Source organism: Somniosus microcephalus, chromosome 10 (assembly GCF_052327205.1).
Source record: "Somniosus microcephalus isolate GS21.2 chromosome 10, FLI_Smic_1.0, whole genome shotgun sequence".
NCBI lineage: Eukaryota > Metazoa > Chordata > Chondrichthyes > Squaliformes > Somniosidae > Somniosus > Somniosus microcephalus.
The window spans coordinates 66713483-66738179 of record NC_140996.1 but is presented as its reverse complement, the minus strand read 5'-3'; the positions used below and the strand labels follow the sequence as shown (position 1 = coordinate 66738179).

At 47.4% G+C, this 24697-nt stretch overlaps 1 protein-coding gene across 1 annotated transcript in view; it reads right to left on the bottom strand.

Moving 5' to 3' along the window:
* LOC147111533 (UDP-glucose:glycoprotein glucosyltransferase 1-like) overlaps positions 1-24697 on the bottom strand; it is a 680288-nt gene that overhangs the window by 295071 nt on the left and 360520 nt on the right. Inside the window, exon 15 of the mRNA XM_085999896.1 lies at positions 13280-13411. Coding sequence (XP_085856022.1) covers positions 13280-13411 — 132 coding nt within the window. The remainder of the gene's footprint in view (positions 1-13279; positions 13412-24697) is intronic.

Genomic DNA, 24697 nt, shown 5'->3' with positions numbered 1-24697 from the left:
ACACTGGACGGAGCTTTGCACAGAGCTTGGACACAGCCATGATGCTGCGTGTGATGGGGATGTCGCGGCTTCCATTGCAGCACAGGCGGAAGATACCCAACGTCTCAGTGCTGCAGTGGAAGCGCAGACTGATCTCCTGCAGGTTCAGCTTGCTGTCACCCAAGCTCAGACTGCTGCCATCATGGCTGGGTTTACCAGTGTCGAAAGGGGCTTGCAGGATGTCGCAGCAGGCCAGCAATCTGTCTTCCAACAGATTGCTAGGAATGATAAGGCACTGCCTGGGGGGAGTGACAGTGGGTCTGCGGAGCAGGAACCTGCTGTCCTCTCTTAGATGACAGCATTCCTACTACCAGCACTTCCACTCCGCCACTGTCCTTGCCACTGCCTGTCATCCAACCAGCCCAAACTGCTGCCACCCATACCGAGGTGGTGCAGTCTACAGCCGGGCCTTCTAGGTCCAGAGCTGCTTGAGGTCGTCCTGCAAGGCCATCTGAAGTCTCTCCCATTGAAAGTCAGCAGCCTTTCACCAGCCATGCTGTAGCCACTGCAGGAGCATTTCGTAGGAGCACTAGAGTAGGAAATTGCACAAGGGTAATTAGTTTATATTATAATCTTAACTAAATACTGATAAATGTATTAATTTTCTTTGGAATGTTTGTTTAGTGGTGGCTCTCATTTCAGCTTTGTGCCTAGGAGGACGCTGTGATGTTCTGTGACAGGGGGATGGTATGATGGGGATGTCGTGAGCAATGGGGATCTGGGGTTGCATTCACTCGAATCGGAGTTTGATGAGGCGTTCATGGACAGCCCGTGTGGAAAAGGGATTTGTTGCCTGTCTCCTCCCTTCCTCCTCCTCTTGCTCCTCTTCCTCCTCCTCTCACTCATCATCCTCCTGAGGTGGACGCGCAATCTCTGTTAGCAAAGGCAGCGCCCTCATGATGGCCAAATTGTGAAGCATACAGCAGACCGATACGAAATGGGACATCCGCTCTGGCGAGTACTGGAGGGCTCCTCTTGAGCGGTCAAGGCAGTGGAACTATTGCTTCAGCAGCTCAACGGTCTGCTCAATGATGTTCCTGGTGGCAGTGTGGCTGTCATTATATGAGTGCTGGGCAGGAGTGGTTGAGTTGCAGAGGGGAGTCATCAGCCAGGTGCAGAGCGGATAGCCCTTGTCTCCAAGCAGCCACCCTCGGGTTTGCTTGCACACTGGACTGAAGCAGGATGAAGGCATCATGACTGCTGCCAGGATACCGGGGATTGCCCATCAGCATGCACTGGACGTGGTCGCAAAACAACTGCACATTAAGGGAGTGGTAGCCTTTGTGGTTACTGAACATCTCGGGATTGGTATATGGTGCCCGCAAAGCCATGTGTGTGCAGTCAATGGCGCCCTGCACCATGGGGAAGCCTGCTATCCTGGCAAAGCCACATGCGTGCTTGTCCTGCTTCTCTCTGCTCAGAGAGAAGACAACATAGTCTCTCCTCCTGCTAAAGAGAGTCACTCTGACCTCCGAGGATGCAGTGATGGATGGCGAACTGGGAGATGTTCGCTACGTCTCCTGCTGCAGACTGGAAGGATCTGCTGGCGAGGAAATTGAGGGCCACTGTGACCATCAGGGCTACTGGGAGAGCCGTGGTCACCCAGCTCTAAGTTGAGCTCTAAGGGCTAAAGACTGCCTATTTTTAAATGATTTTAATTTTTTTCATTTTAGAGGGCAGTTCCCCTTTAAGGGATCAACACTAATTTCTAAAATGACAGGCTAGCTTTAAGATTATGCTGCCTCGCTCCAAGGATGCTATGGTCACGCTACATTGGGCCTCCTGCCGAGACTACCGCCGGAAAAAGAGAATTGCATTGCAGATTTTGCGCTGTGCTAATGTAAGTCGGCAGGCAGCCTGCGCTATTATTGCGGGTGTCCGTTAACTTTGGCCTGCAGTGGCACCGGCGGGATTCCGGCCTACTTCAGTTTCTAGACCAAAGAGTCTACTGCACAGAAATAGGCCATTCGAACCAACTGGTCTATGCTGGCGTTTATACTCCACACAGCCTCCTCCGATCATCTTCATCTAACCCTGTCAACATATCCTTCTATTCCTTTCTCCCTCATGTGCTTATCTAGCTTCCCCTTAAATGCCTCTATGCTATTCGTTTCAATTATTGCTTGTGGTAGCGCGTTTCACATTCTTACCACTCTCTGGGTAAAGAAGCTTCTCCTGAATTTCCTAATTGGATTTATTGGCTGGAATTTTCAGAGGTAAGAATGAGTGGGTTGGAGGCGTGGGGGGAAGTGAAAGTTGAAAAAATGTGAACCCCGACCCCAACCTGTCTCCAACCTCTCCACTTTCACCTTTAGCTCAGGAGGGACGGGGGGCGGGCTGCCAACCCGCTGCCAGGAGGCAAGTTGACAATTTACATATTATAATGAGGCGGGAGCCACTACTTTAACCTGCTTGCAGGTTTTACTGCAGGTGGCCGGGGATCCCGGGGCTCGGGATTCCTGGTGGCTGCAGCAAGGCGGCTTCAGCCTCGGTGAGAAATGCTTGTGGGCCGGGAGGAGCAGGAGAGCTTCCTCCCGGCCCCCAAGCACCCCTCCCCCCCACTATCAGCCTGGCCCCGGAGTCAGGGATTGGACCCCGGCGATTGCGACTGAGCTTCGGGGTCAGGGATAGGATCCACCACCCTCCCCCGCTCCCCACCATCCTGGGCCTAGCACCTACCTGTTGCTGCGGCCTCCTTCTCCGAGTCCCCACACATCTGGAAGCCAACCTGTCAATCAGGCTAACTTCCGGGTGGGAAACACGCCTCTGACGTCGCACGCACGCTGTGGATTTAAAATTCCTGGTTTCCCGGGTCCCCCACACTGTGCAGGGGTCCCTGTAAAATCTAGCCCATAATACTTTTGACTTCTACTTTTGGGCTCCCCACATGTAGAAACATTTCTCTATGACTGCCCCATAAACCCTTTCATAATCTTAAAGACCATTATGAGGTCACCCCTCAGACTTTTTCTGGAGAAAAGAGGTAAATTAAAAAATTAGGACCTCAAAGGTAGTAATCTCAGGATTGCTACCAGTGCCACGTGCTAGCCAGAGTAGAAATAGAAGGATATTTCAGATGAATACGTAGCTAGAGGAATGGTGCAAGGGGGAGGGATTCAAATTCCTGGGACATTGGAACCGGTTCTGGGGGAGGTGGGACCAGTACAAACTGGACGGTTTGCACCTGGGAAGGACCGGGACCGATATCCTAGGGGGACTGTTTGATAGCGCTCTTGGGGAGGGTTTAAACTAAAATAGCAGGGGGTTGGGAACATGTGCAAGGAGACGGAGGAAAGGGAAGCAAGGATAGAAGCAAAAGACAGGAAGGAGAAAAGCAAAAGTGGAAGGCAGAGAAATCAAGGGTGTAAATCAAACGGGGCCACAGTAAATAATAATTCTAAAAGGACTAAGAGTGTTAAAAAAACAAGCCTGAAGGCTTTGTGTCTTAATTCGAAGAGCATTTGTAATAAGGTGGATGAATTAGCTGCACAAATGGATGTAAACGGATATGATATAATTGGGATTACGGAGACATTGCTCCAGAGTGACCAAGGCTGGGAATTCAACATCCAGGGGTATTCAATATTCAGGAAGGACAGGCAAAAAGGAAAAGGAGGTGGGGTAGCATTGCTGGTTAAAGAGGAGATTAATGCAATAGTAAGGAAGGATATTAGCTCTGATGATGTGGAATCTGTTTGGGTAGAGCTGAGAAATACCAAGGGGCAAAAAATGTTAGTGGGAGTTGTATACAGTCCCCCAAACAGTGATGCTGAGTTTGAGGATGGCATTAAAAGGGAAATTAGAGATGCGTGCAATAGGGCCAAGCAGTTATCATGGGTGACTTCAATCTACATATAGATTGGGCTAACCAAGTTAATAACAATACTGTGGAGGAGGAATTCCTAGATGGTTTCCTGGATCAATATGTCGAGGAACCAACTGGAGATCAGGCCATCTTAGACTGGGTATTATGTAATGAGAAAGGATTAATTAGCAATCTTGTTGTGGGAGGCCCCTTGGGGAGGAGCGATCATAATATGATAGAATTCTTCATTAAGATGGAGAGTGAAGTACTTGACTCAGAGACTAGGGTCCTGAATTTAAATGAAGGAAACTACGATGGTATGAGGCGCGAGTTGGCTAGAATGGATTGGGGAGCGTTACTTAAAGGGTTGATGGTGGATAGGCAATGGCAAACATTTAAAGATCGCTTGGATGAACTACAGAATTTGTTCATCTCTGTTTGGCATAAAAATAAAACAAAAAAGGTGACTCAACTGTGGCTAACAAGGGAAATTAGGGATAGCATAAGACCCAAGGAGAGGACATATAAATTGGTCAGAAAAAGCAGCAAACCTGAGGATTGGGAGCAGTTTAGGATTCGACAAAGGGATTAATTAAGAGGGGGAAAATAGAATATGAGAGTAAGCTTGCGTGGCACATAAAATCTGACTGTAAAAGCTTCTATAGATATGTGAAGAGAAAAAGATTGGTGAAGTCAAGTGTAGGCCCCTTGCAGTCAGAATCAGGGGAATTTATAATGGGGAACAAAGAAATGGCAGACCAATTAATTACATACTTTGGTTCTGTCTTCACAAAGGTGGACACAAATAACCTCCCAGAGATGTTGGGGAACATAGGGTCTAATGAGAGGGAGGAATTGAATGAAATCAGTATTTGTAGGGAAATGGTGTTAGGGAAATTGATGGGATTGAAGGCGGATAAATCCCCAGGTCCTGATAGTCTACATCCTAGGGCACTTCAGGAAATGGCCCTAGAAATAGTAGATGTATTGCTGGTCATCTTCCAAAATTCTATAGAATCTGGAACAGTTCCCATGGATTGGAAGGTAGCTAATGTAACCCCACTGTTGTGTATGTACCTTTAAGAGAATAACTGGTCTCAGACTGCAGTACCGGCAGTGACCACCCCTGTATAAAAGGCGCTAGTGAGCCTCTGTAGTTTCAGTTTTCCCGATTGACTTCAATCAGTAAAGACTTGTTTTGTTCAACTCCTGCTGTCCGTGTCTCAATCATTCATGGACATAATACTGGCGACGAGCAGATACAAACTTACCTGCAGTCTGCACCACCTCCTGGGATCCATTCCTGCAGCGAAGTGAGCAGAGGTCGAGGCCAGAAGGAAGAAGCAGTAGAAACGGGCGTCGACCGTGGGCATCCGCCCCTGTGTTAGCGGAGTTGAAGATTGCTGGAGAAGCTGTCGAAAGCGGGGCCTGGTTCCTGTCGACAGTGCTTCAGCTAATCGGGCTGGTGGCAGGTAGTACACTGATCCTTCCTGGGCTGCGGCGTTCGCGAACTCGAGCGGGTGGCTTGCAACGGGGCCGAGCAGCGTTGCCGGGAAGAGGAGAGAGAGAGGGTGGAGCACACAGGGTGCGGCTGGTGCTACGAAGCCAGGCTGCGTATAGACCCATAGTGGTTAGCACTGTTGCCTCACAGCGCCAGGGACCCGGGTTCAAATCCGGCCTCGGGTGACTGACTGTGCGGAGTTTGCACATTCTCCCCGTGTTTGCATGGGTTTCCTCCGGGTGCTCCGGTTTCCTCCCACAGTCCAAAGATGTGCAGGTTAGGTTGATTGGCCATGATAAAAATTGACCCTTAGTGTTAGGGGGGATTAAATACGTGGGGTTACGGGGATAGGGCTTGGGTGGGTTGCCTGTCGGTGTAGGGACCGGGTGCTAGGGTTTGGATGATCAGCCATGATCTCGTTGAATGGCGGAGCAGGCTCGAAGGGCCGAATGGCCTACTCCTGCTCCTATCTTCTATGTTTCTATGTTTCTATGACCCGAGAAGAGGGAGGCAAGAGTCCCACAGGGTTGTTCCACGACGGGAATATAATAAAAAAAGAAATATTAAACGCGCAAGAAACCGCGCGGAGCTGCAGGTTGCAACGGGAACCGCGGAAAGCAGCGCTAGCAACAGCGGGGAAGAAGGCAAAGCGCGGGAGGCGCCATTTTATCAGCGGGGAAGAAGGCAAAGCGCGGGAGGTGCCATTTTGTTAAATTGGGGAAGAAGGCAAAGCGCGGGAGGCGCCATTTTAGATTTTCAAGATGCCGAAGACTGGCTGTATCACTGCCTTTGATAATACAATAGAGGGCTGGACCACGTATGTGGAAAGAGTCGAGGTATATTGCGAGGCAAACGAAATAGCCGATGAGAAAAAGGCATCGGTATTGCTAAACTTAATGGGCGCTAGAACGTACGGCCTATTGCGGGACCTGATTACTCCAGCCAAACCGAAGGCGAAGAGTTTTAACGAAATTGTTGCTGTCCTACAGGAACACCTAAACCCTGCACCGCTGTTGATAGCAGAAAGATTTAAATTCCACAGGAGAACTCAGCATAAAGATGAGAGCAATGCTGAGTACCTTACGGAACTACGCAAGCTATCAAAGCACTGCCAGTTCGGAGCAGGACTGGCAGATACCCTACGGGACAAATTTGTCTGTGGACTCCTGAGTGAAGGAACACAGAAGTTACTCTCAGAGAAAGAGCTGACGCTAGATAAGGCTTTGAGCGTGGCAGTATCATACGAAGCAGCAGCCAGGGGAGCTGCGGAAATTCAACAAAAGCCACAGGAATACGGCACCCACGAAATGACACGGGGATTTGCAAAATGTTATCGCTGCGGCAGAACTAACCAGGACCAGAAGGACTGCTGGTCCAAGGACAAAATATGAAGGCAATGCGGAAAGATGGGACACTGCACGAGTTTGCAGGTCTGGGAAGAAGACCAGTGACAACAAAAAGGCTACTATGGAACCGTACAAGAAAGTACAAAAGATGACGGACAGTAGTTCCGAAGACCAGATGAGCGATAGTGAATCTGGGAACAGGAGACTAAGCTGTCTCAAACTTCACAATGTAATCGCAAAAGAGGATCACCAAACCATTTGGGTCACCCTCACGATAGCAGGGTCCCAAGTTAAAATGGAATTGGATACAGGATCAGCGCTAACCGTCATGAATCGACGAGACTACGAGCGGCTATTCTCACACATACCCTTGAGAGAGACATCCATCGTCTTGACGACGTATACGGGGCAAAAAGTATACCCCAGAGGAAAAATAAGGGTGCCTGTCGAATACAACGGCAAGAAAATACAGAAATTGTATCTCTACATACTGCAAAATGGTGGACCACCATTCTTGGGACGTGAATGGATCAGGAAGATAAGCTTAGATTGGCACTCCATTCATGCAATGACGGTGGACGGTAAAAAAGATGACGACGTCACTCCTGGTCGATTGTCAACAATCTTAGCTAACGCCAAAGAGGTATTTCAACAAGAACTGGGCACTCTTAAAGGCATAACCGCCTCGATAAAAATAGAAGAGAATGCAATTCCCAAGTTTTTCAAAGCAAGACCAGTACCATATGCAATTCGCCCAGCCGTCGAGGCAGAGCTGGAGAATCTGGAGAAGGCAGGCGTGTTGTCTAAGGTCGACTGGAGCGAGTGGGCGACACCCATCGTTCCTGTCATGAAGAAAACGTTAAGCAATAAGTCTGAGGAGCCAAGGAAGGTTCGCATCTGTGGGGATTTCAAGGTGACGGTGAACCCAGTCCTTCACACAGTACAATATCCTCTTCCAAGGATAGAAGACATCTTCGCCTCACTGTCTGGAGGGAAGCGTTTAACAAAAATTGACCTAGCACAAGCATATTTGCAGATGGAGGTTGGAGAATCCTCTAGGAAGTATCTCACGATAAACACTCACAAAAGGTCTTTACCAGTATCATCGATTGGTATTCGGAGTAGCATCGGCTCCGGCGATATGGCAAAGAGCGATGGAACAAGTCCTGCACGGGATTCCGGGGACTCAGTGTTACTTGGATGACATCCTTGTGACAGGTGAAGATGACAGTGAACACCTTAACAACCTAGAACAGGTGCTCACTAGACTACGGGAACATGGGCTACGAGCCAACCGCCCCAAGTGTGAGTTTTTTAAGAAACAGATATCGTATTGTGGCCACGTGATTGATGAAGAGGGGTTACATAAGTCCCCTGACAAAATTGAAGCGGTTGTTAAGGCCCCAGCGCCTGAAAATGTGTCGCAACTAAGGTCATTCCTTGGATTGGTGAATTACTACCATAAGTTTTTGCCGAATTTGTCGACAATTCTGCACCCACTGAACGCCCTGCTACGAACGGGAGTAGCATGGAAATGGAGCAATGACTGTAAGCGGGCCTTTCAGAAGAGTAAGGACTTAATCACTTCAAGAGAAGTATTGGCTCACTACAACCCAGCACTGCCGATCAGACTGTCACATAAATTCCTTGATGGTTTAGAGAGGCCGATAGCTTTTGCGTCACGCCCGTTAACTTCTGCCGAGCGTAACTACGCCCAGATTGACAGAGGCCCTCAGCCTAGTGTGGGGGGTGAAGAAGTTCAATCACTACCTGCACGGTCAAAAATTTACTCTACTAACCGATCATTAACCTCTTGTCTCCATTTTCAACCCTCAGAAGGGCGTACCGATAATGACAGCACAACGGCTGCAGAGGTGGTCCCTTTTCCTAGGGGCACACCAATATGACATCGAGTACAAAGGAACTAAACAGCATGGGAATCCTGACGGATTGTCACGCCTACCGTTGCCGACGGTGGAAGAAGAAGACCTTGCAGTGGATCCAATGGAGTTATTCCACTTGACCATAGTCGAATGTCTCCCTGTGACGAATGCAAACACAGAAAAGGAAACACGGAATGACCCGACACTATCACGGGTCTATGATTTAACGGTGAAGGGATGGCCAGCACATGGCAATCCACTGCTGCCAGCATTCTCGCCGAGAAGAGAACAGCTGTCAGTGTGCAGAGGAACCTTGATGTGTGGATCCAGAGTAGTAATTCCACCTAAGTTGACGGATAGAGTGCTCCAATGAGCTTCATGAGGGTCATCTGGGTGGGGTAAAAATGAAGAACTTAGCCAGAGCGTTTGTGTGGTGGCCGGGAATCGATAGAGAAATCGAAGAGATGACCAACAGCTGTGCAGGATGCCAGAAGGTCCAAAACGCCCCACCACAAGCTCCTCTGCATCCATGGGAGTGGCCCTCATCTCCATGGCAAAGGGTGCACATTGATTTTGCTGGTCCCTTCATGGACTCGATGTTTTTAATTGCGGTGGATGCACATTCAAAGTGGCCAGAGGTAATAAAAATGTCCTCAACCACCACGGAAAAAACTATCACAGTTTTACGAACCATATTCGCCAGGAATGGGCTGCCTGAACAGATTTGCTCTGACAATGGACCACAGTTTGTGTCTGAAGAGTTCCGGAGGTTCTTAAAGAACAATGGTGTTAAGCATTACACATCTGCCCCATATCATCCAGCCACTAATGGATTGGCCGAGAGGTTTGTTCAAACATTCAAGAAGGCTATCAAGGCAATGTGTAATGAAGATATACCCCTACAACACAAGGTGGACAACTTCTTGTTTGCCTACCGGAATGCGACACATGCGGTTACCAACCAAACTCCAGCCATGATGTTCTTCAATCGAAGACTACGATGCCGCTTGGATTTGGTTAAGCCAAACGTCCGAAGAGATGTGGAGAACAGGCAGTTTCAGAATATGAATGAAAGGCCGACCAGGAGTTTTAAGATAGGTCAACCAGTTTTGGCCCGGGACTACCGCACTGAGAAATGGCAGCCAGGAACGATTTGTACACGGCAAGGACCTCTCATGTATACCGTGGACGTTGGAGAGAGCATTGTAAGACGCCATGCTGACCAGATTCTAGAGTCACTGGAAAACGTCAACTCCACACCACGATCTGATACACCTGGCAATGAAATCGACGTACCAATTGCAGCTACCGCAGAATCGGTGATATTGGAAGCAGATGAACCAAACAACGACATTGATCCCGACTCAACCTTGCCAGAAGAACCTGATACCCCAAAGAGGTGTTATCCAGACAGAATCAGGAAGCCTCCTCAAAGACTGAACTTATAATTGCTTAAACTTAACCAATGTATCTAGCAACCGTAATTGTGATTGTAATTAGTTATCATTTAGTTGTTAAATGAATGTTATGTACTGTTTATCTAAAAGGGGAGGAATTGTTGTGTATGTACCTTTAAGAGAATAACTGGTCTCAGACTGCAGTACCGGCAGTGACCACCCCTGTATAAAAGGCGCTAGTGAGCCTCTGTAGTTTCAGTTTTCCCGATTGACTTCAATCAGTAAAGACTTGTTTTGTTCAACTCCTGCTGTCCGTGTCTCAATCATTCACGGACATAATACCCACTATTTAAAAAAGGTGGTGGAGAGAAAATGGGGAATTATAGACCGGTAAGCCTGACATCGGTAGTGGAGAAAATGCTAGAGTCCATTATAAAAGATGTAATAGCAGAGCTCTTGGAAAACAGTGACAGGATCGGACAAAGTCAACATGGATTTACAAAAGGTAAATCATGCTTGACTAATCTACTGGAATCTTTTGAGGACGTAACTGGTAGAGTAGAAAAGGGAGAACCAGTGGATGTGGTGTATTTGGACTTTCAGAAGGCTTTCGATAATGTCCCGCATAAGAGATTGGCGTGCAAAGTTAAAGCACATGGGATTGGGGGTAAGGTACTGACTTGGATAGAGAACTGGTTGGCAGACAGGATGCAAAGAGTTGGAATAAACGGGTCCTTTTCCGAGTGGCAGGCAGTGACGAGTGTGGTACCGCAGGGATCAGTGCTAGGACCCCAGCTATTCACAATATTTATTAATGAACTAGACGAGGGAACTAGATGTAATATCTCCAAGTTTGCAGACGACACAAAGCTGGGTGGGTGTGTGTGCTGTGAGGAGGATGCAGAGAAACTCCAATATGATTTGGACAGGTTGGGTGATTGGGCAGATGCAATATAATGTGGATAAATGCGAGGTTATCCACTTTGGTGGCAAAAACAGGAAGGCAGATTATTACCTGAACGGCAATAGATTGGGGAAAAGGGGAAGTGCAACGAGACCTGGGTGTTGTTGTGCACCAGTCACTGAAGGTAAGCATGCAGGTGCAGCAGGTGGTTAAGAATGCAAATGGTATGTTGGCCTTTATAGCGAGTGGATTCGGGTACAGGAGCAAGGATGTCTTGCTGCAGTTGTACAGGGCCTTGGTGAGACCACACCTTGAGTATTGTGTGCAGTTTTGGTCGCCTTATCTGAGGAAGGATGCTCTTGCCATGGAGGGAGTGCAGCGAAGATTCACCAGGCTGATACCTGGGATGGCAGGAATGACGTATGAAGAGAGATTGGGTTGATTAGGCTTATATTCACTAGAGTTTAGAAGAATGAGAGGGGATCTCATTGAAACTTAGAAAATTCTAACAGGACTAGACAGACTAGATGCAGGAAGGATGTTCCCAATGGCGGGGAGTCCAGAACCAAGGGTCACAGTCTAAGGATAAGGGGTAAGACTGAGATGAGGAGGAATTTCTTTCCCAGAGAGTGGTGAACCTGTGGAATTCTCTACCACAGAAGGTAGTTGAGGCCAATTCATTAAATAAATTCAAGAAGGAGTTAGATATATTTCTTAAGGCTAAAGGGATCAAGGGATATGGGGGAGAAAGCAGGGACAGGGTACTGAATTTGGTTGATCAGCCATGATCTGATTAAATGGTGGAACAGGCTTGAGGGGCCGAATGGCCTACTCCTGCTCCTATCTTCTATGTTTAATCCTTCTACCAATTACTTTAAATCTGTGTCCCTTTGTTATTGACTGCTCAATGAGGGATTACAGTTACATGGATAGACTGGAGAAGCTGGGGTTGTTCTCCTTAGAGCAGAGAAGGCTAAGGGGTCGTTTGTAAATTTTCAAATTTTACTTCCGCTTCCCGAGTCCAAATCATTAATGCAAATCATGAGCAGTGGTCCCAGCACCGATCTCTGGAACACCACTTCCCATGTTTCGCCAGTCTGAGTAGCTACTCTTAACCCCATCTAACCTCTCAGTCCTCTGCCAATCTAGTTTTGAATAAATTGTCAGGAAATGAGCAAGGGTTGGGCTGATGACCTTAAATTTGTCCTCCCTCAATGAAACAACCAGGCTTTATTTTTCACCCTCTCCCCTCCCCCCCACCCTCCCATAACCAAGAATGTAAACATTCCAACCAGGGAGTTGTTGGCCATAATTGCGGATGATACAAAAATTGGCTGTGTGGTTGATAGTGAGGAAGAAAGCTGTAGATTGCAGGATAAATCAATGGACTGGTGAGGTGGGCAGAAAAGTGGCAAATGGAATTCAATCTGGAGAAGCGTGAGGTAATGCATTTGGGGAGGACTAACAAGGCAAGGGAATACACAACAAATGGTAGGATACTGAAGTGTAGAGAAACCTTAGAGTGCTGGTCCACAAATCCCTGAAGGTAGCAGGACAGGTAGATAAGGCGGTTAGGAAGCATACGGGATACTTTCCTTTATTAGTCGAAGCATAGAATATAAGAGCAGGGAGGTTATGCTTGAACTGTACAAACACTAGTAAGGCCACAGCTAGAATGCTGCGTACAGTTCTGGTCACCACACTATAGGAAAGATGTGATTGCACTAGAGAGAGTGTAGAAGAGATTTACGAGGATGTTGCCAGGGCTGGAGAATTTTAGCTAAGGAAAGATTGGATAGGCTGGGGTTGTTTTCTTTGGAAGAGGAGGCCGAGGGGAGACTTGATTGAGGTGTATAAAATTATGTGGGGTCTAGATAGTGGATAGGAAGGACCTATTTCCCCTAGCAGAGGTCAATAACCAGGGGGGATAAATTTAAAGTAATTGATAGCAAGATTAGAGGGGAGTGGAGGAGAACATTTTTCACCCAGAGTGTGGTGGGCTCTGGAACTGACTGCCTGAAAGGGTGGAAGAGGCAGAAACCCTCATCACATTTAAAAGGTACTTGGATATGCATTTGAAGTGGCGTAACCTACAAGGCTACGGACCAAGAGCTGGAAAGTGGGATTTGGCTGGATAGCTCTTTTCGGTCGGCGCAGACACAATGGGTCGAATGGCCTCCTTTTGTGGTGTAACTTTCTATGATTCTATGATGGGCCTTCAGCATAGCAGGTTAGACCACCAACAGACTGCCCCACAAAACATTAAATATAATGCAGCAAATTAAGCATTCTGACATTGTTCCATTGTTAACTATAGAATTATCACCACAGACTCTCAACATGTAGCAATTTGATGACCGATAGGTGGATAAATAACTGCAATGCCATGCATACAAACACTTACCCGACCATTGCTAACAACAGCCTCCTGACCAGGTAACAGCTTCAGAACATCTTGACAAAACAGTTGGTGGGTGCGAAAGAAGTCGAATCCTAAGGTGTTGTACTTCTTCTCAAAGGCATCATTATCCATTCCCTAAAGCAACAGTAATGAATAATTATAGCTGATTAAATGACGGCCTTATTGTACTGGAAAGAAATGATTTATAGCTCTTTCTAAACATCCATTGGGGCCATGCTCCATCTCTGAATGTGGAGTCTGCCAATAAAATAAATATCTTGACAATCAACTAGAGGTGACTTTTACCAAGAATGCTTAATATAAGATGAAAGGTGGTACACAGACTGAAAATTTAAATATTGCTATGATCGGAGGGCTGCTGTGAAAAGGCAGGGTCTGTTCACTTTTCCATCAGTGACTAGGAATACAAACATAAGAAACAGGAGCAGGAGTCGGCCATTTGGCCCCTTGAGCCTGCTCCGCCATTCAATAAGATCATGGCTGATCTTCTACCTCAACTCCACTTTCCTGCATTATCCCCATATCCCTTGATTCCCTTAATATCCAAAAATCTATCGATCTCTGTCTTGAATATACTCAACAACCGAGCCTCCACAGCCCTCTGGGGTAGAGAATTCCAAAGATTCACCACCCTCTGAGTGAAGACATTTCTCCTCATCTCAGTCCTAAATGGCTGACCCCTTATTCTGAGACTGTGACCCCTGGTTCTAGACTCCCCAGCCAGGGGAAACATCCTCCCTGCATCTACCCTGTCAAGTCCTGTAAGAATTTTGTATGTTTCAATGAGATCACCTCTCATTCTTCTAAACTCTAGAGAATATAGGCCTAGTCTACTCAATGACATATGGTACAAATACAAATCAGAAGGACATCAATTGAGAATGTATGTGTTATAATTATAGAAGTATTTAAATAAATCAAGACAATTAGTTGTATTATTAATATGGCTGAGTGTTGAGAAAAACATAATGCCTTTGAAAATATTTGCCCCTGGATATTACTTAATTTGCAGGCTGGCAGTGTTTTATTGCATCTTTTTCAGTGCTTATATAAGGTTTTATAAGCCTGATTAATTATGTAAAAAGCAAACAGTTTTTTGAAAATTGATAGTATACTGTGCAAATGGGATGCTGCATTTCAAACACAGACTAAATAGGATAATGCAATGATGACTTTTCACGGCTAATGATCTCCATAAAAAGTTGCTTTGTAACGCAGCCTCTATATTAATAAATGTAGCATTTGTAATATTGCTCCTTTAGTGCAGGTCAGAAAACCTCATCTCAGTCTTGCTGATAACTTGACATGGCTATAGTGTACAAGTGCAACGGCTCTGTGCTGCAATTAGGAACTAAGAGGCAATTAATCATTTTAATGACAGTACATTTCTATAGAAAAATAATATGAAATCACTTGAATTTACTGTTATATTTCAGGGTTTTTATGCTGCTTTTTGCATAAAGAATTGTAGAACAAATCTTTATTCACAGAAGGGTGCGAGGAGATTACCTAACAACTCAGAATTTCTTTAGCAGATAGCATCCATGTGATCGCTTGTCCCCACCCCATTCCCTAATGGGATGAAAATAATTCCTATATGTGGAGGTTAAGATCTTTCAATGAATGAAGAAACCCACATCTGGCACTGCTGTTTCCAGATCTGACCATGCATCTGTGTCAAGAGGTCCTTCCTGCACAGGAGTCTGATAGGTCAGAGAATCAATTCTTCCTTGTCCAGGGGATTGAGCAGCACAATCATAAGAATAAGCAAATCATCTTGCAACTAATCCATTCTGTGAGCAGAAATGGAGAAAGATGTACCAAAATCTCTTCCGCCAGGTGATCAATAAAACACCAGAGTTGGGAAATGAGCCCTATCAGTTTATGGACTACGGTCATGTTTTTAACCCACAGAATCACTGGAGTAATTTTAACCCCCAAAAATGGGTGGGTTTGGGTTGGGTGGATGTTAAATTGTATTAATCTCAAACCTGAACCCAACCTGCCTCGAACACGCACACTTCCGGTTTTAACGTAGGCAGGGCGGGAGGTGAGCGACCAATCGTCTCCCAGGAGGCTGCCTCCTAAGATTTTATCTGTGGCTTAACGCTGACTGGCCGGGTTTCCCGGGCCTCGGGAATCTGAGCAGCTAAAGGGAGGTGAGGAATGCTGCACGGAACAGCTAAGTGCTTTTCCAGCACTGCTTGCGGGCCAGGAGAAGCAGGAGTACTACCCACCCTGCCACCACCACCACCCCCCACCCGGACCCCCAAGCAAACCTGTTAACCTCCTCAGTGATCAGAACCCTTACCCTGATCACCAGCAGCCCCACCCACCAGTGATCATCGACTCTCCCCGATTTCCCCCAACTCTCCCCGACCCCCCTCCGCTCTCTCCCCGACCCCCATCTCTGCCCACAATCTTGCTCTGAGCCCCTGCGATCACCCCCCCAACCTTCCAAACCATGCTGCATCTACCCCCCGCCCCCCAACTCAGGGCCCCCTCACGATCTCTATCCCAAGTAGCAGGAAACATAGTTTGTGGCCTCTTCTGCAGCGTTCCCAGCCAAGTCTGTCAATCAGGTGGGGAATCTGTTTTTAAAATAACACGCACGCCATGGAGTTATGACACTCAACCAGAACTCCCCCCCTCCCCCCCCCCCCCTCCCTGCCGCCATGGAATCCCACCCCAGCAAATATTGGGGCCACTGTGTCAATCTTGAAATGGTTCAGTTGAGATGGAATCTGTTTACGTGCTGCAGCAAAGGTCACATATTCCCTGTGCCCAGACTTCCTCCTGGTGGTCTCATCACCATGTAAGGGAAGTGTCGCTAAGGCAAGCGGCAAAAAAAGTATCTGCAGCTACAGCCCGGTTAACGTGTTAGGTTTCTGTGCTCACCACTACAGGATTCTGGATTATAATTACTTTTCAAGACTCTACGAAAAGTGCAAATTCCACTATGTGCCCCATGAAAAATATGAGGTACCACATCAGGCAGATGTTAAGAAGTTAATGCTGAACTTATAATTTGGATCCCAAATAATCATTAACCATTCACTTCGATTGTAGTGAGCATGTCCAATGGAAGGGAGGCAATAGCTCAGTGCCATCCTGCCATGAGTGGGGCACCATGGAGGGAATCACTGGGTGTTGGAAGGAGCAATGGTGCTCTCTTTCTGGAGCCGTTCTGATTACAATTCCAGAGTGCCTGTGCTAACGGCAATAAGAGCACTGGCTTTTTAGATGTGGTGGGTCACATCTGTCACTCAGCATGCTTAGCTAGCCCCTTTAGGACATTGCAAAATAGCTCACAGGTTTTGCTAATGCATCTTAAAGCTTTCCAGGGATGCTTTGGACTGGATGCCAACAGGTTAGTGTGTGAAAAGTACAACTCTATTAACTTCAACAACATGCATTTATATAACGCCTTTAACATAGTAAAACATCCCAAGGTGCTTCACAAGAGCGTTATAAAATAACATTTTACACTAAGCCACACAAGGAGGTATTAGGCAGATGAAAGAAGTAGGTTTTAAGGAGCGTCTTAAATGAGGAAAGAGAGGTAAAGAGGCGGAAAAATTTAGGGAGGGAATTCCAGAGCTTAGGGCTTCGGCAGCTGAAGAGATTAAAATTGGGGATGCGCAATAGGCCAGAATTGGAGGAGCACAGATATTTCAGAGGGTTGTAGGGCTGGAGTAGGTTACAGAGATAGGGAGGGGTGAGGCCATGGAGAGATTTGAAAAGAAGGATGAAAATTTTAAAATCGAGGTGCTGCTTAACCAGGAGCCAATGTAGGTCAGCGAGCACAGGGGTGATGGGTGAATAGGACTTGCTGTGAGTAAGGATATTTGCAGCAGAGTTTTGGATACGCTTAAGTTTATGGAAGGTGGAAGATGGGAGGCTGGCCAGGAGTGCATTGGAATAGTCAAGTCTAAAGGTAACAAAGGGTTTCAGCAGCAGCTGAGGCAGGGGTGGAGTTGGGCAGTGTTATGGAGGAAGAAGTGGGCGGTCTTAGTAATGGCGTGGACATGTGGTCGGAAGCTCGTCTCGGGGTCAAATATGACACCAAAGTTGCGAACAGTCTCGTTCAGCCTCGGACAGTTGCCATGGAGAGGGATGGAGTCGGGGGCTAGGCAACGGAGGTTGTGGCAGGGACTGAAGACAATGGATTCGGTCTTCCCAATATTTAGTTGGAGGAAATTTCTGCTCATCCAGTACTGGATGCTAAACGAGCAGTCTGACATTTTTGAGACAGTGGCAGGGTCGAGAGAGGTCGTACTTGTGGAACCTGACGTGTTTTCGGATGATGATGAGAAATAGCAGGGGGTCAAGGATAGACCCATGTGGGACTCCAGAGGTCATTTCTGCAGGAGCAGAAAATGAAGCTGCTGCAGGTGATTCGCTGGCTACAGCTGGATAGATAAGAATGGAACCAGGCGATTTCAGATGAATACATGGCTAGAGGAATGGTGCAAGGGGGAGGGATTCAAATTCCTGGGACATTGCAACCGGTTCTGGGTGAGGTGGGACCAGTTCAAACCGGACGGTTTGCACCTGGGCAGGGCCGGGACCGATGTCCTAGGGGGGGTGTTTGCAAGTGCTCTGAGGGAGGGTTTAAACTAAAATGGCAGGGGGTTGGGAACCTGAGCAGGGGGACAGAGGAAAGGGAAACAAGGATAAAACAAAAGATAGGAAGGATAAAAACAAAAGTGGCAGTCAGAGAAAACAACAGTTTAAATCAAACATGGCCACAGTAAATAATAATTCTAATAGGTCTAAGAGCGTGAACAAAACAAGCCTGAAGGCTTTGTGTCTTAATGTGAGGAGCATTCGTAATAAGGTGGATGAATTAGCTGCGCAAATAGAGGTAAACGAATATGATTTGATTGGGATTACGGAAACATGGCTCCAGGGTGGCCAAGGCTGGGAACTCAACATCCAGGGGTATTCAATATTCAGGAAAGATAGGCAAAAAGGAAAGGGAGGTGGGGTAGCATTGCTGGTTAAAGAAGGGGTTAACACAATTGTAAGGAAGGATATTAGCTCTGATGATGTGGAATCTGCATGGGTAGAACTGAGAAATACCAAGGGGCAGAAAACGTTAGTGGGAGTGGTATATAGATCTCCAAACAGTAATGCGGAGGTTGGGGATAGCATTAAAAGGGAAATTAGAGAAGCGTGCAATAAGGGCACAGCAGTCATCATGGGTGATTTTAATCTACATATAGATTGGGCTAACCAAATTAGTAACAATACTGTGGAGGAGGAATTCCTGGAGTGTTTATGGGATGGTTTCCTGGACCAATATGTCGAGGAACCAACCAGAGATCAGGCCGTCTTAGACTGGGTATTGTGTAACGAGAAAGGATTAATTAGCAATCTTGTTGTACGAGGCCCCTTGGGTCGGAGCAATCATAATAGGATGGAATATTTCATTAAGATGGAGAATGAAGTAGTTGACTCAGAGACTAGGGTCCTGAATTTAAATAAAGGAAACTACGATGGTCTGAGGCGCGAGTTGGGTAGGACTGATTGCGGAATGTCACTCAAAGGGTTGACAGTGGATAGGCAATGGCAAACATTCAAAGACCGCATGGATGAACTACAGAATTTGTTCATCCCAGTTTGGCATAAAAATAAAACAAAAAAGATGACTCAACCATGGCTAACAAGGGAAATTAGGGACAGTATAAGATCCAAGGAGAGGACATATAAATTGGCCAGAAAAAGCAGTAAACCTGAGGATTGGGAGCAGTTTAGGATTCAACAAAGGAGGACAAAGGGTTTAATTAAGAACGGGAAAATAGAATATGAGAGTAAGCTTGCGGGAACATAAAAACTGACTGTAAAAGCTTTTATAGATATGTGAAGAGAAAAAGATTGGTGAAGTCAAGCGTAGGTCCCTTGCAGTCAGAATCAAGGGAATTTATAATGGGGAACAAAGAAATGGCAGACCAATTAAATACATATTTTGGTTCTGTCTTCACAAAGGAGGACACAAATAACCTCCCAGAGATGTCGGGGAACATAGGGTCTGATGAAAGGGAGGAACTGAAAGAAATAAGTATTTGTAGGGAAATTGTGTTAGGGAAATTGATGGGATTGAAGGCCGATAAATCCCCAGGGCCTGATAATCTACATTCTAGGGTACTTAAGGAAGTGGCCCTAGAAATAGTAGATGTATTGCTGATCATCTTCCGACATTTGATGGAATCTGGAACAGTACCCATGGATTGGAGGGTAGCTAATGTTACCCCACTATTCAAAAACGGTGGTGGAGAGAAAATGGGGAATTACAGACCGGTAAGCCTGACATCGGTAGTGGGGAAAATGCTAGAGTCCATTATAAAATATGTAATAGCAGAGCACTTGGAAAACAGTGACAGGATCGCACAAAGTCAACATGGATTTACATAAGGTAAATCATGCTTGACTAATCTACGGGAATTTTTTGAGGATGTAACTGGTAAAATAGATAAGGGAGAACCAGTGGATGTGGTGTATTTGGACTTTCAGAAGGCTTTCGATAAGGTCCCGCATAAGAGATTAACGTGTAAAGTTAAGGCACGTGGTATTGGGGGCAAGGTATTGACTTGGATAGAGAACTGGTTGGCAGACAGAAAGCAAAGAGTTGGAATAAACGGGTCTTTTTCCGAGTGGCAGGCAGTGAATAGTGGGGTACCGCAGGGATCGGTCCTTGGACCCCAGCTATTCACAATATATATTAATGATCTAGACAAGGGAACTAGATGTAATATCTCCAAATTTGCAGATGACACAAAGCTGGGTGGGCGTGTGTGCTGTGAGGAGGATGCCGAGAAACTCCAGGATGATTTGGACAGGTTGGGTGATTGGGCAGAAGCATGGCAGATGCAATATAACGTGGATAAATGTGAGGTTATCCACTTTGGTGGCAAAAGCAGGAAGGCAGATTATTATCTGAATGGCAATAGATTGGGAGAAGGGGAAGTGCAACAAGACCTGGGTGTCCTTGTGCACCAGTCGCTGAAGGTAAGCATGCAGGTGCAGCAGGCGGTTAAGAAGGCAAATGTTGTGTTGGCCTTCGTAGCAAGAGGGTTCGAGTACAGGAACAAGGATGTCTTGCTGCAGTTGTACAGGGCCTTGGTGAGACCACATCTTGAGTATTGTGTGCAGTTTTGGTCACCTTGTCTGAGGAAGGATGTTCTTGCCATGGAAGGAGTTCAGCGAAGATTCACCAGGCTGATACCTGGGATGGCAGGAATGACGTATGAGGAGAGATTGGATCGATTGGGCTTGTACTCGCTGGAGTTTAGAAGAATGAGAGGAGATCTTATTGAAACTTAGAAAATTCTGACAGGACTGGACAGACTAGATGCAGGAAGGATGTTCCCGATAGTCGGGGAGTCCAGAACCAGGGGTCACAGTCTAAGGATAAGGGGTAGGCCATTTAGGACAGAAATGAGGAGGAATTTCTTCACCCAGAGAGTGGTGAACCTGTGGAATTCTCTACCACAGAAGGCAGTAGAGGAGAATTCATTCAATATATTCAAGAAGGAGTTGGATATATTTCTTAAGGCTAAAGGGATCAAGGGGTATGGGGAGAAAGCAGGGACCGGGTACTGAATTTGGATGATCAGCCATGATCGCATTGAATGGCGGAGCAGGCTCGAGGGGCCGAATGGCCTACTCCTGCTCCTATCTTCTATGTTTCTATGTCCCAGAAGACGGATGAATGGCATTGGAGGAGGATGGTGTGGTCAACCGTGTCAAAGGCTGCAGACAGGTCGAGAAAGATGAGGAAGGATAGTTTACCACACTCACATAGGATGTCATTTGTGACTTTGATAAGAGCTGTTTTGGTACTGTAGCAGGGACGGAAACCTGATTGGAGGGATTCAAACAAGGAGTCCAGGAAAGATGGGTACGGATTTGGGAGGTGACAGCACGTTCAAGGACTTGAGAGGAAAGGGAGGTTGGAGATGGGGCAGTAGTTTGTAAGGACAGAGGGGTCAAGGGGATTTTTTTGAGGAGAGGGGTGCTTTGAATGGGAGGGGGACAGTACCTGAGGGGAGAGAAAAGTTATCTATCAGTTAGCATGGGGGCCAGGAAGGGAAGTTGGGTGGCCAGCAGTTTAGTGGGAATAGGGTCAAAGGAGCAGGAGGTGGGTCTCATGGACAAGATGAGCGCAGAGAGGGCATGAGGGGAGATAGGAGAGAAACTAGAGAAAGATGCGAGTTCAGGGCTAGGGCAGGGAGGAACCTTAGAGGAAGTTTCCCCTGGTGGGCTAGATGATGGGAGGAAAGCAGCAGAGGCAACTGAATGGATGGTCTCAATCTTAGTGACAAAGAAGTCCGTGAGGTTGGAGGTGAGGGTGGAGGTGGCAGGGGAGAGATGTTTAAGAAGACGGTTTGTAGTACAGAAAATAAAGCTGGGTTATCTTTGCATCCCAGAATGATCCTGGAATATAGTGAATAGTTTTGGCAGACGAGAACAGGAGCCGATAATGCTTTAAGTGGTCCAGCCAAATCTGGTGATGAATGGCTAAACCAGTTGTCCACCATATACGTTCAAGTCAGCGTCCCTTGGGCTTAAGGGAGCGGAGATGAGGGTTGTACCAGTGGGAACGGCCAGGTTGAGAGAGAGTAATGGTTTTAATGGGGACTAAAGCATCAAAGGTGGAGGTGAGGGAGTGTTTGCACAGATCAGTAGCTGCAGAAATGTCGTGGTGAATGGAGAGCCAAAGGCTGGAGAGTTGAGATTTTGGTAGTGCAGTTGTAAGTGAATTGGGAGAGTTTTTTCCGGGGCGGACACAGAAGTAGCATTGGGAGGGGGAAGGCGGATGTGCATGAAGAACGATATAAGGAAGTGATCAGAGATGGTCTTATCTGTGATTGACACAATAGGAGAGGTGAGGCCACGTGAGATGGCAAGGTCAAGCAGGTGGCCGTGAACATGGGTAGGGCAGTTTATATAGAGAGAGAGGTTAAGGGAGGCTTGGAGGCCAGTGAACTCAAGAGAGAGAGCATGATGAGTTGAGATGGGAGGTATGGTACTTGGGTGGGCGGTAGAGAATGAGGATTTTAAATGAGAGGCGAGAGGCGAGAGGGGACTTCCTTTGAAAATCAGGCAGAAAGACTGAAATTCTCAGCCATACAAACTGGCACAAACACCATCCTCAGTAGCTAGACATTTCACAAAAAAAGTCTTTCTGGGCTGGATACTACTCCAATTGCGTGGAATAAATTTTCTCAGATGATCTTTGTCACAGTCTAAAAGGGGATTATAACTGAAACCCTACCAATATATTGCCAGAAGATATATTCGCTGGACACATTGGCCCTGATTTTAATGTGGGAGGGGTGGGAACAGTGTGCACGAGCCCTGAAGTGGGCCAAGCCTCATTTCCATAAATGTTCTCCGACTCTCACCTGAACCTGGCCAGATCCACGACCTGGGCAGCTGATGGGAACAGTAATTCAGGCATAAGGAGGTTGTACCTGGGGAACAGTGGGTCACGGCAGTCAGGTTAAGTTTGTGGGGGGTGCTCTGGATGCGATCAAAGGGAACCCGTGGCAAGGCACAGGAGTTAAAATTGGGTCCATTAAAACATTATTTATCCAGATTGCACATACAGGTACTCGCCACCCCCCACACCCTGCAAACGAGGAAGCAGTTCTGGAATACTGCTCATCAAATATGTACACTTTTAGTCTTCAGTCCTTCCTGCAAAGAACCAAGTAACAACCAATTTTCCCCTTCCCTGACTCGGAGGTGCTGAGACAGAGGCCCCGATTTTCCTGCAGCCGTCAGGCAGGGTTTCAGGCGTGCGGGGGTTGAAAATCACAGAAATAGGGGGTCGTGACCCCGCCCGATTCCCCGCCCCGTCCGACTTTCGCCCGGTGTTTCAACGCGACCTGATTCAGTCATGCCCGCAGCAGGCGGGACTGGTCGTCGGGAGCCTAATCATCAATAATTGGCATCTGTAATCCAATTTTAAGGGGCCCTTGCAATTTTCAGCCTTGCCCCACGTAAACCATGCCTGGTGGGAACACCGCTGATGAAACCTGGCGTGAACAATGTCGGCTTGCTTACTTTCAGCTGCAGGTCAATCAGGAATGAAGAGATTTAATCAGACAGCATTTGTAGGCTGCAGGACCTTGTTGCTCCAGGCTTGGGGCAACTTGTTCAAGGCTTAGGCACAGCTGTGGAAGGTTGGAGCCTCACACTCTTCTCCAGTGTGAGCTCCTGGGAAGCCCCTGTCACCACCCTCAGTCAGCGCTTCCTCAACGGAGGCATCTGTCAGAAGCATGGGAGGCCTTTTGTTCCTTCCCTTCTTGGCATTAGAGGATCTCCAACAACAGAGGAGGCTGGAGCAGATCCGGCAGCACCAGCAGCAGGAGCGACAGGCTGCGGCTCAGCCACCTGAGGCAGCACAGGCCAGAAGGGGTCAGCGCATGGAAGGCCATCGGCGCAGGAGATACCCCCCAAACAGGGTCTACAGACACAGGGTGAGCTACCTCAACATGACTGAGCAGCAGTGCCAAAGGCGGCTCTGACTTTCGCGAGAGGTAGTGACTGACATCTGCGCAATGCTACAGCAAGACCTGGAGCCCAGAGCACCAGGTCGACACTCCGTACCAGTGGCCATCAAAGTCACCACCGCACTCAACATTTATGCCTCAGGCTCCTTCCAGGGATCAGCAGCAGACATCAGCGGCATCTCCCAGACGGCCGCACACACTTGCATCAAACAGGTCACCGATGTGCGCGAGGGCAAAGAGGGCAATCACATCCATTTCACCTGGGATCGCGCAAGTGTGAGGGCGCGAGCGCTTGGATTAGCTCAGTTGGCAGATTTTCCAAGGGTGCAGGGCGTCATTGACTGCACACGTGGCCCTTAGGGCACCCCATCGCAATCCAGGAGTTTTTGTCAACCGCAAGGGCTTCCACTCCCTTAACGTTCAGCTGGTGTGTGACGACAAGAAGATTTTGCATGTTTGTGCCAGGTTCCCTGGCAGCTGCCATGACTCCCTCATACTGCGCCAGTCTACTGTGCCTCTGCTATTCAGTCCGCCAAATGAACTTCAGGGATGGCTACTTGGAGACAAGGGATATCCCCTGAGGACTTGGCTAATGACGCCGTTGAGAAGACCAGCCAACGAAGCTGAGGAGCGCTACAACTCCAGCCACATTTCCACCAGATGCATTATCGAGCAAGCCATCGGATTGCTAAAGATGCGCTTCAGGTGCCTCGATAGATCAGGTGGAGCCCTACAGTACTCAGCAGCCAGGGTCTCCAAAATTGTCGTGGTATGCTGTGTGCTTCACAACATGGCACAGCGTCGTGGCTTGCCGATTCCGCAGGACCAGGAGGCTCCTCACAGAGCCGCCTCGGATGAGGATGATGCTGAGGAGGAG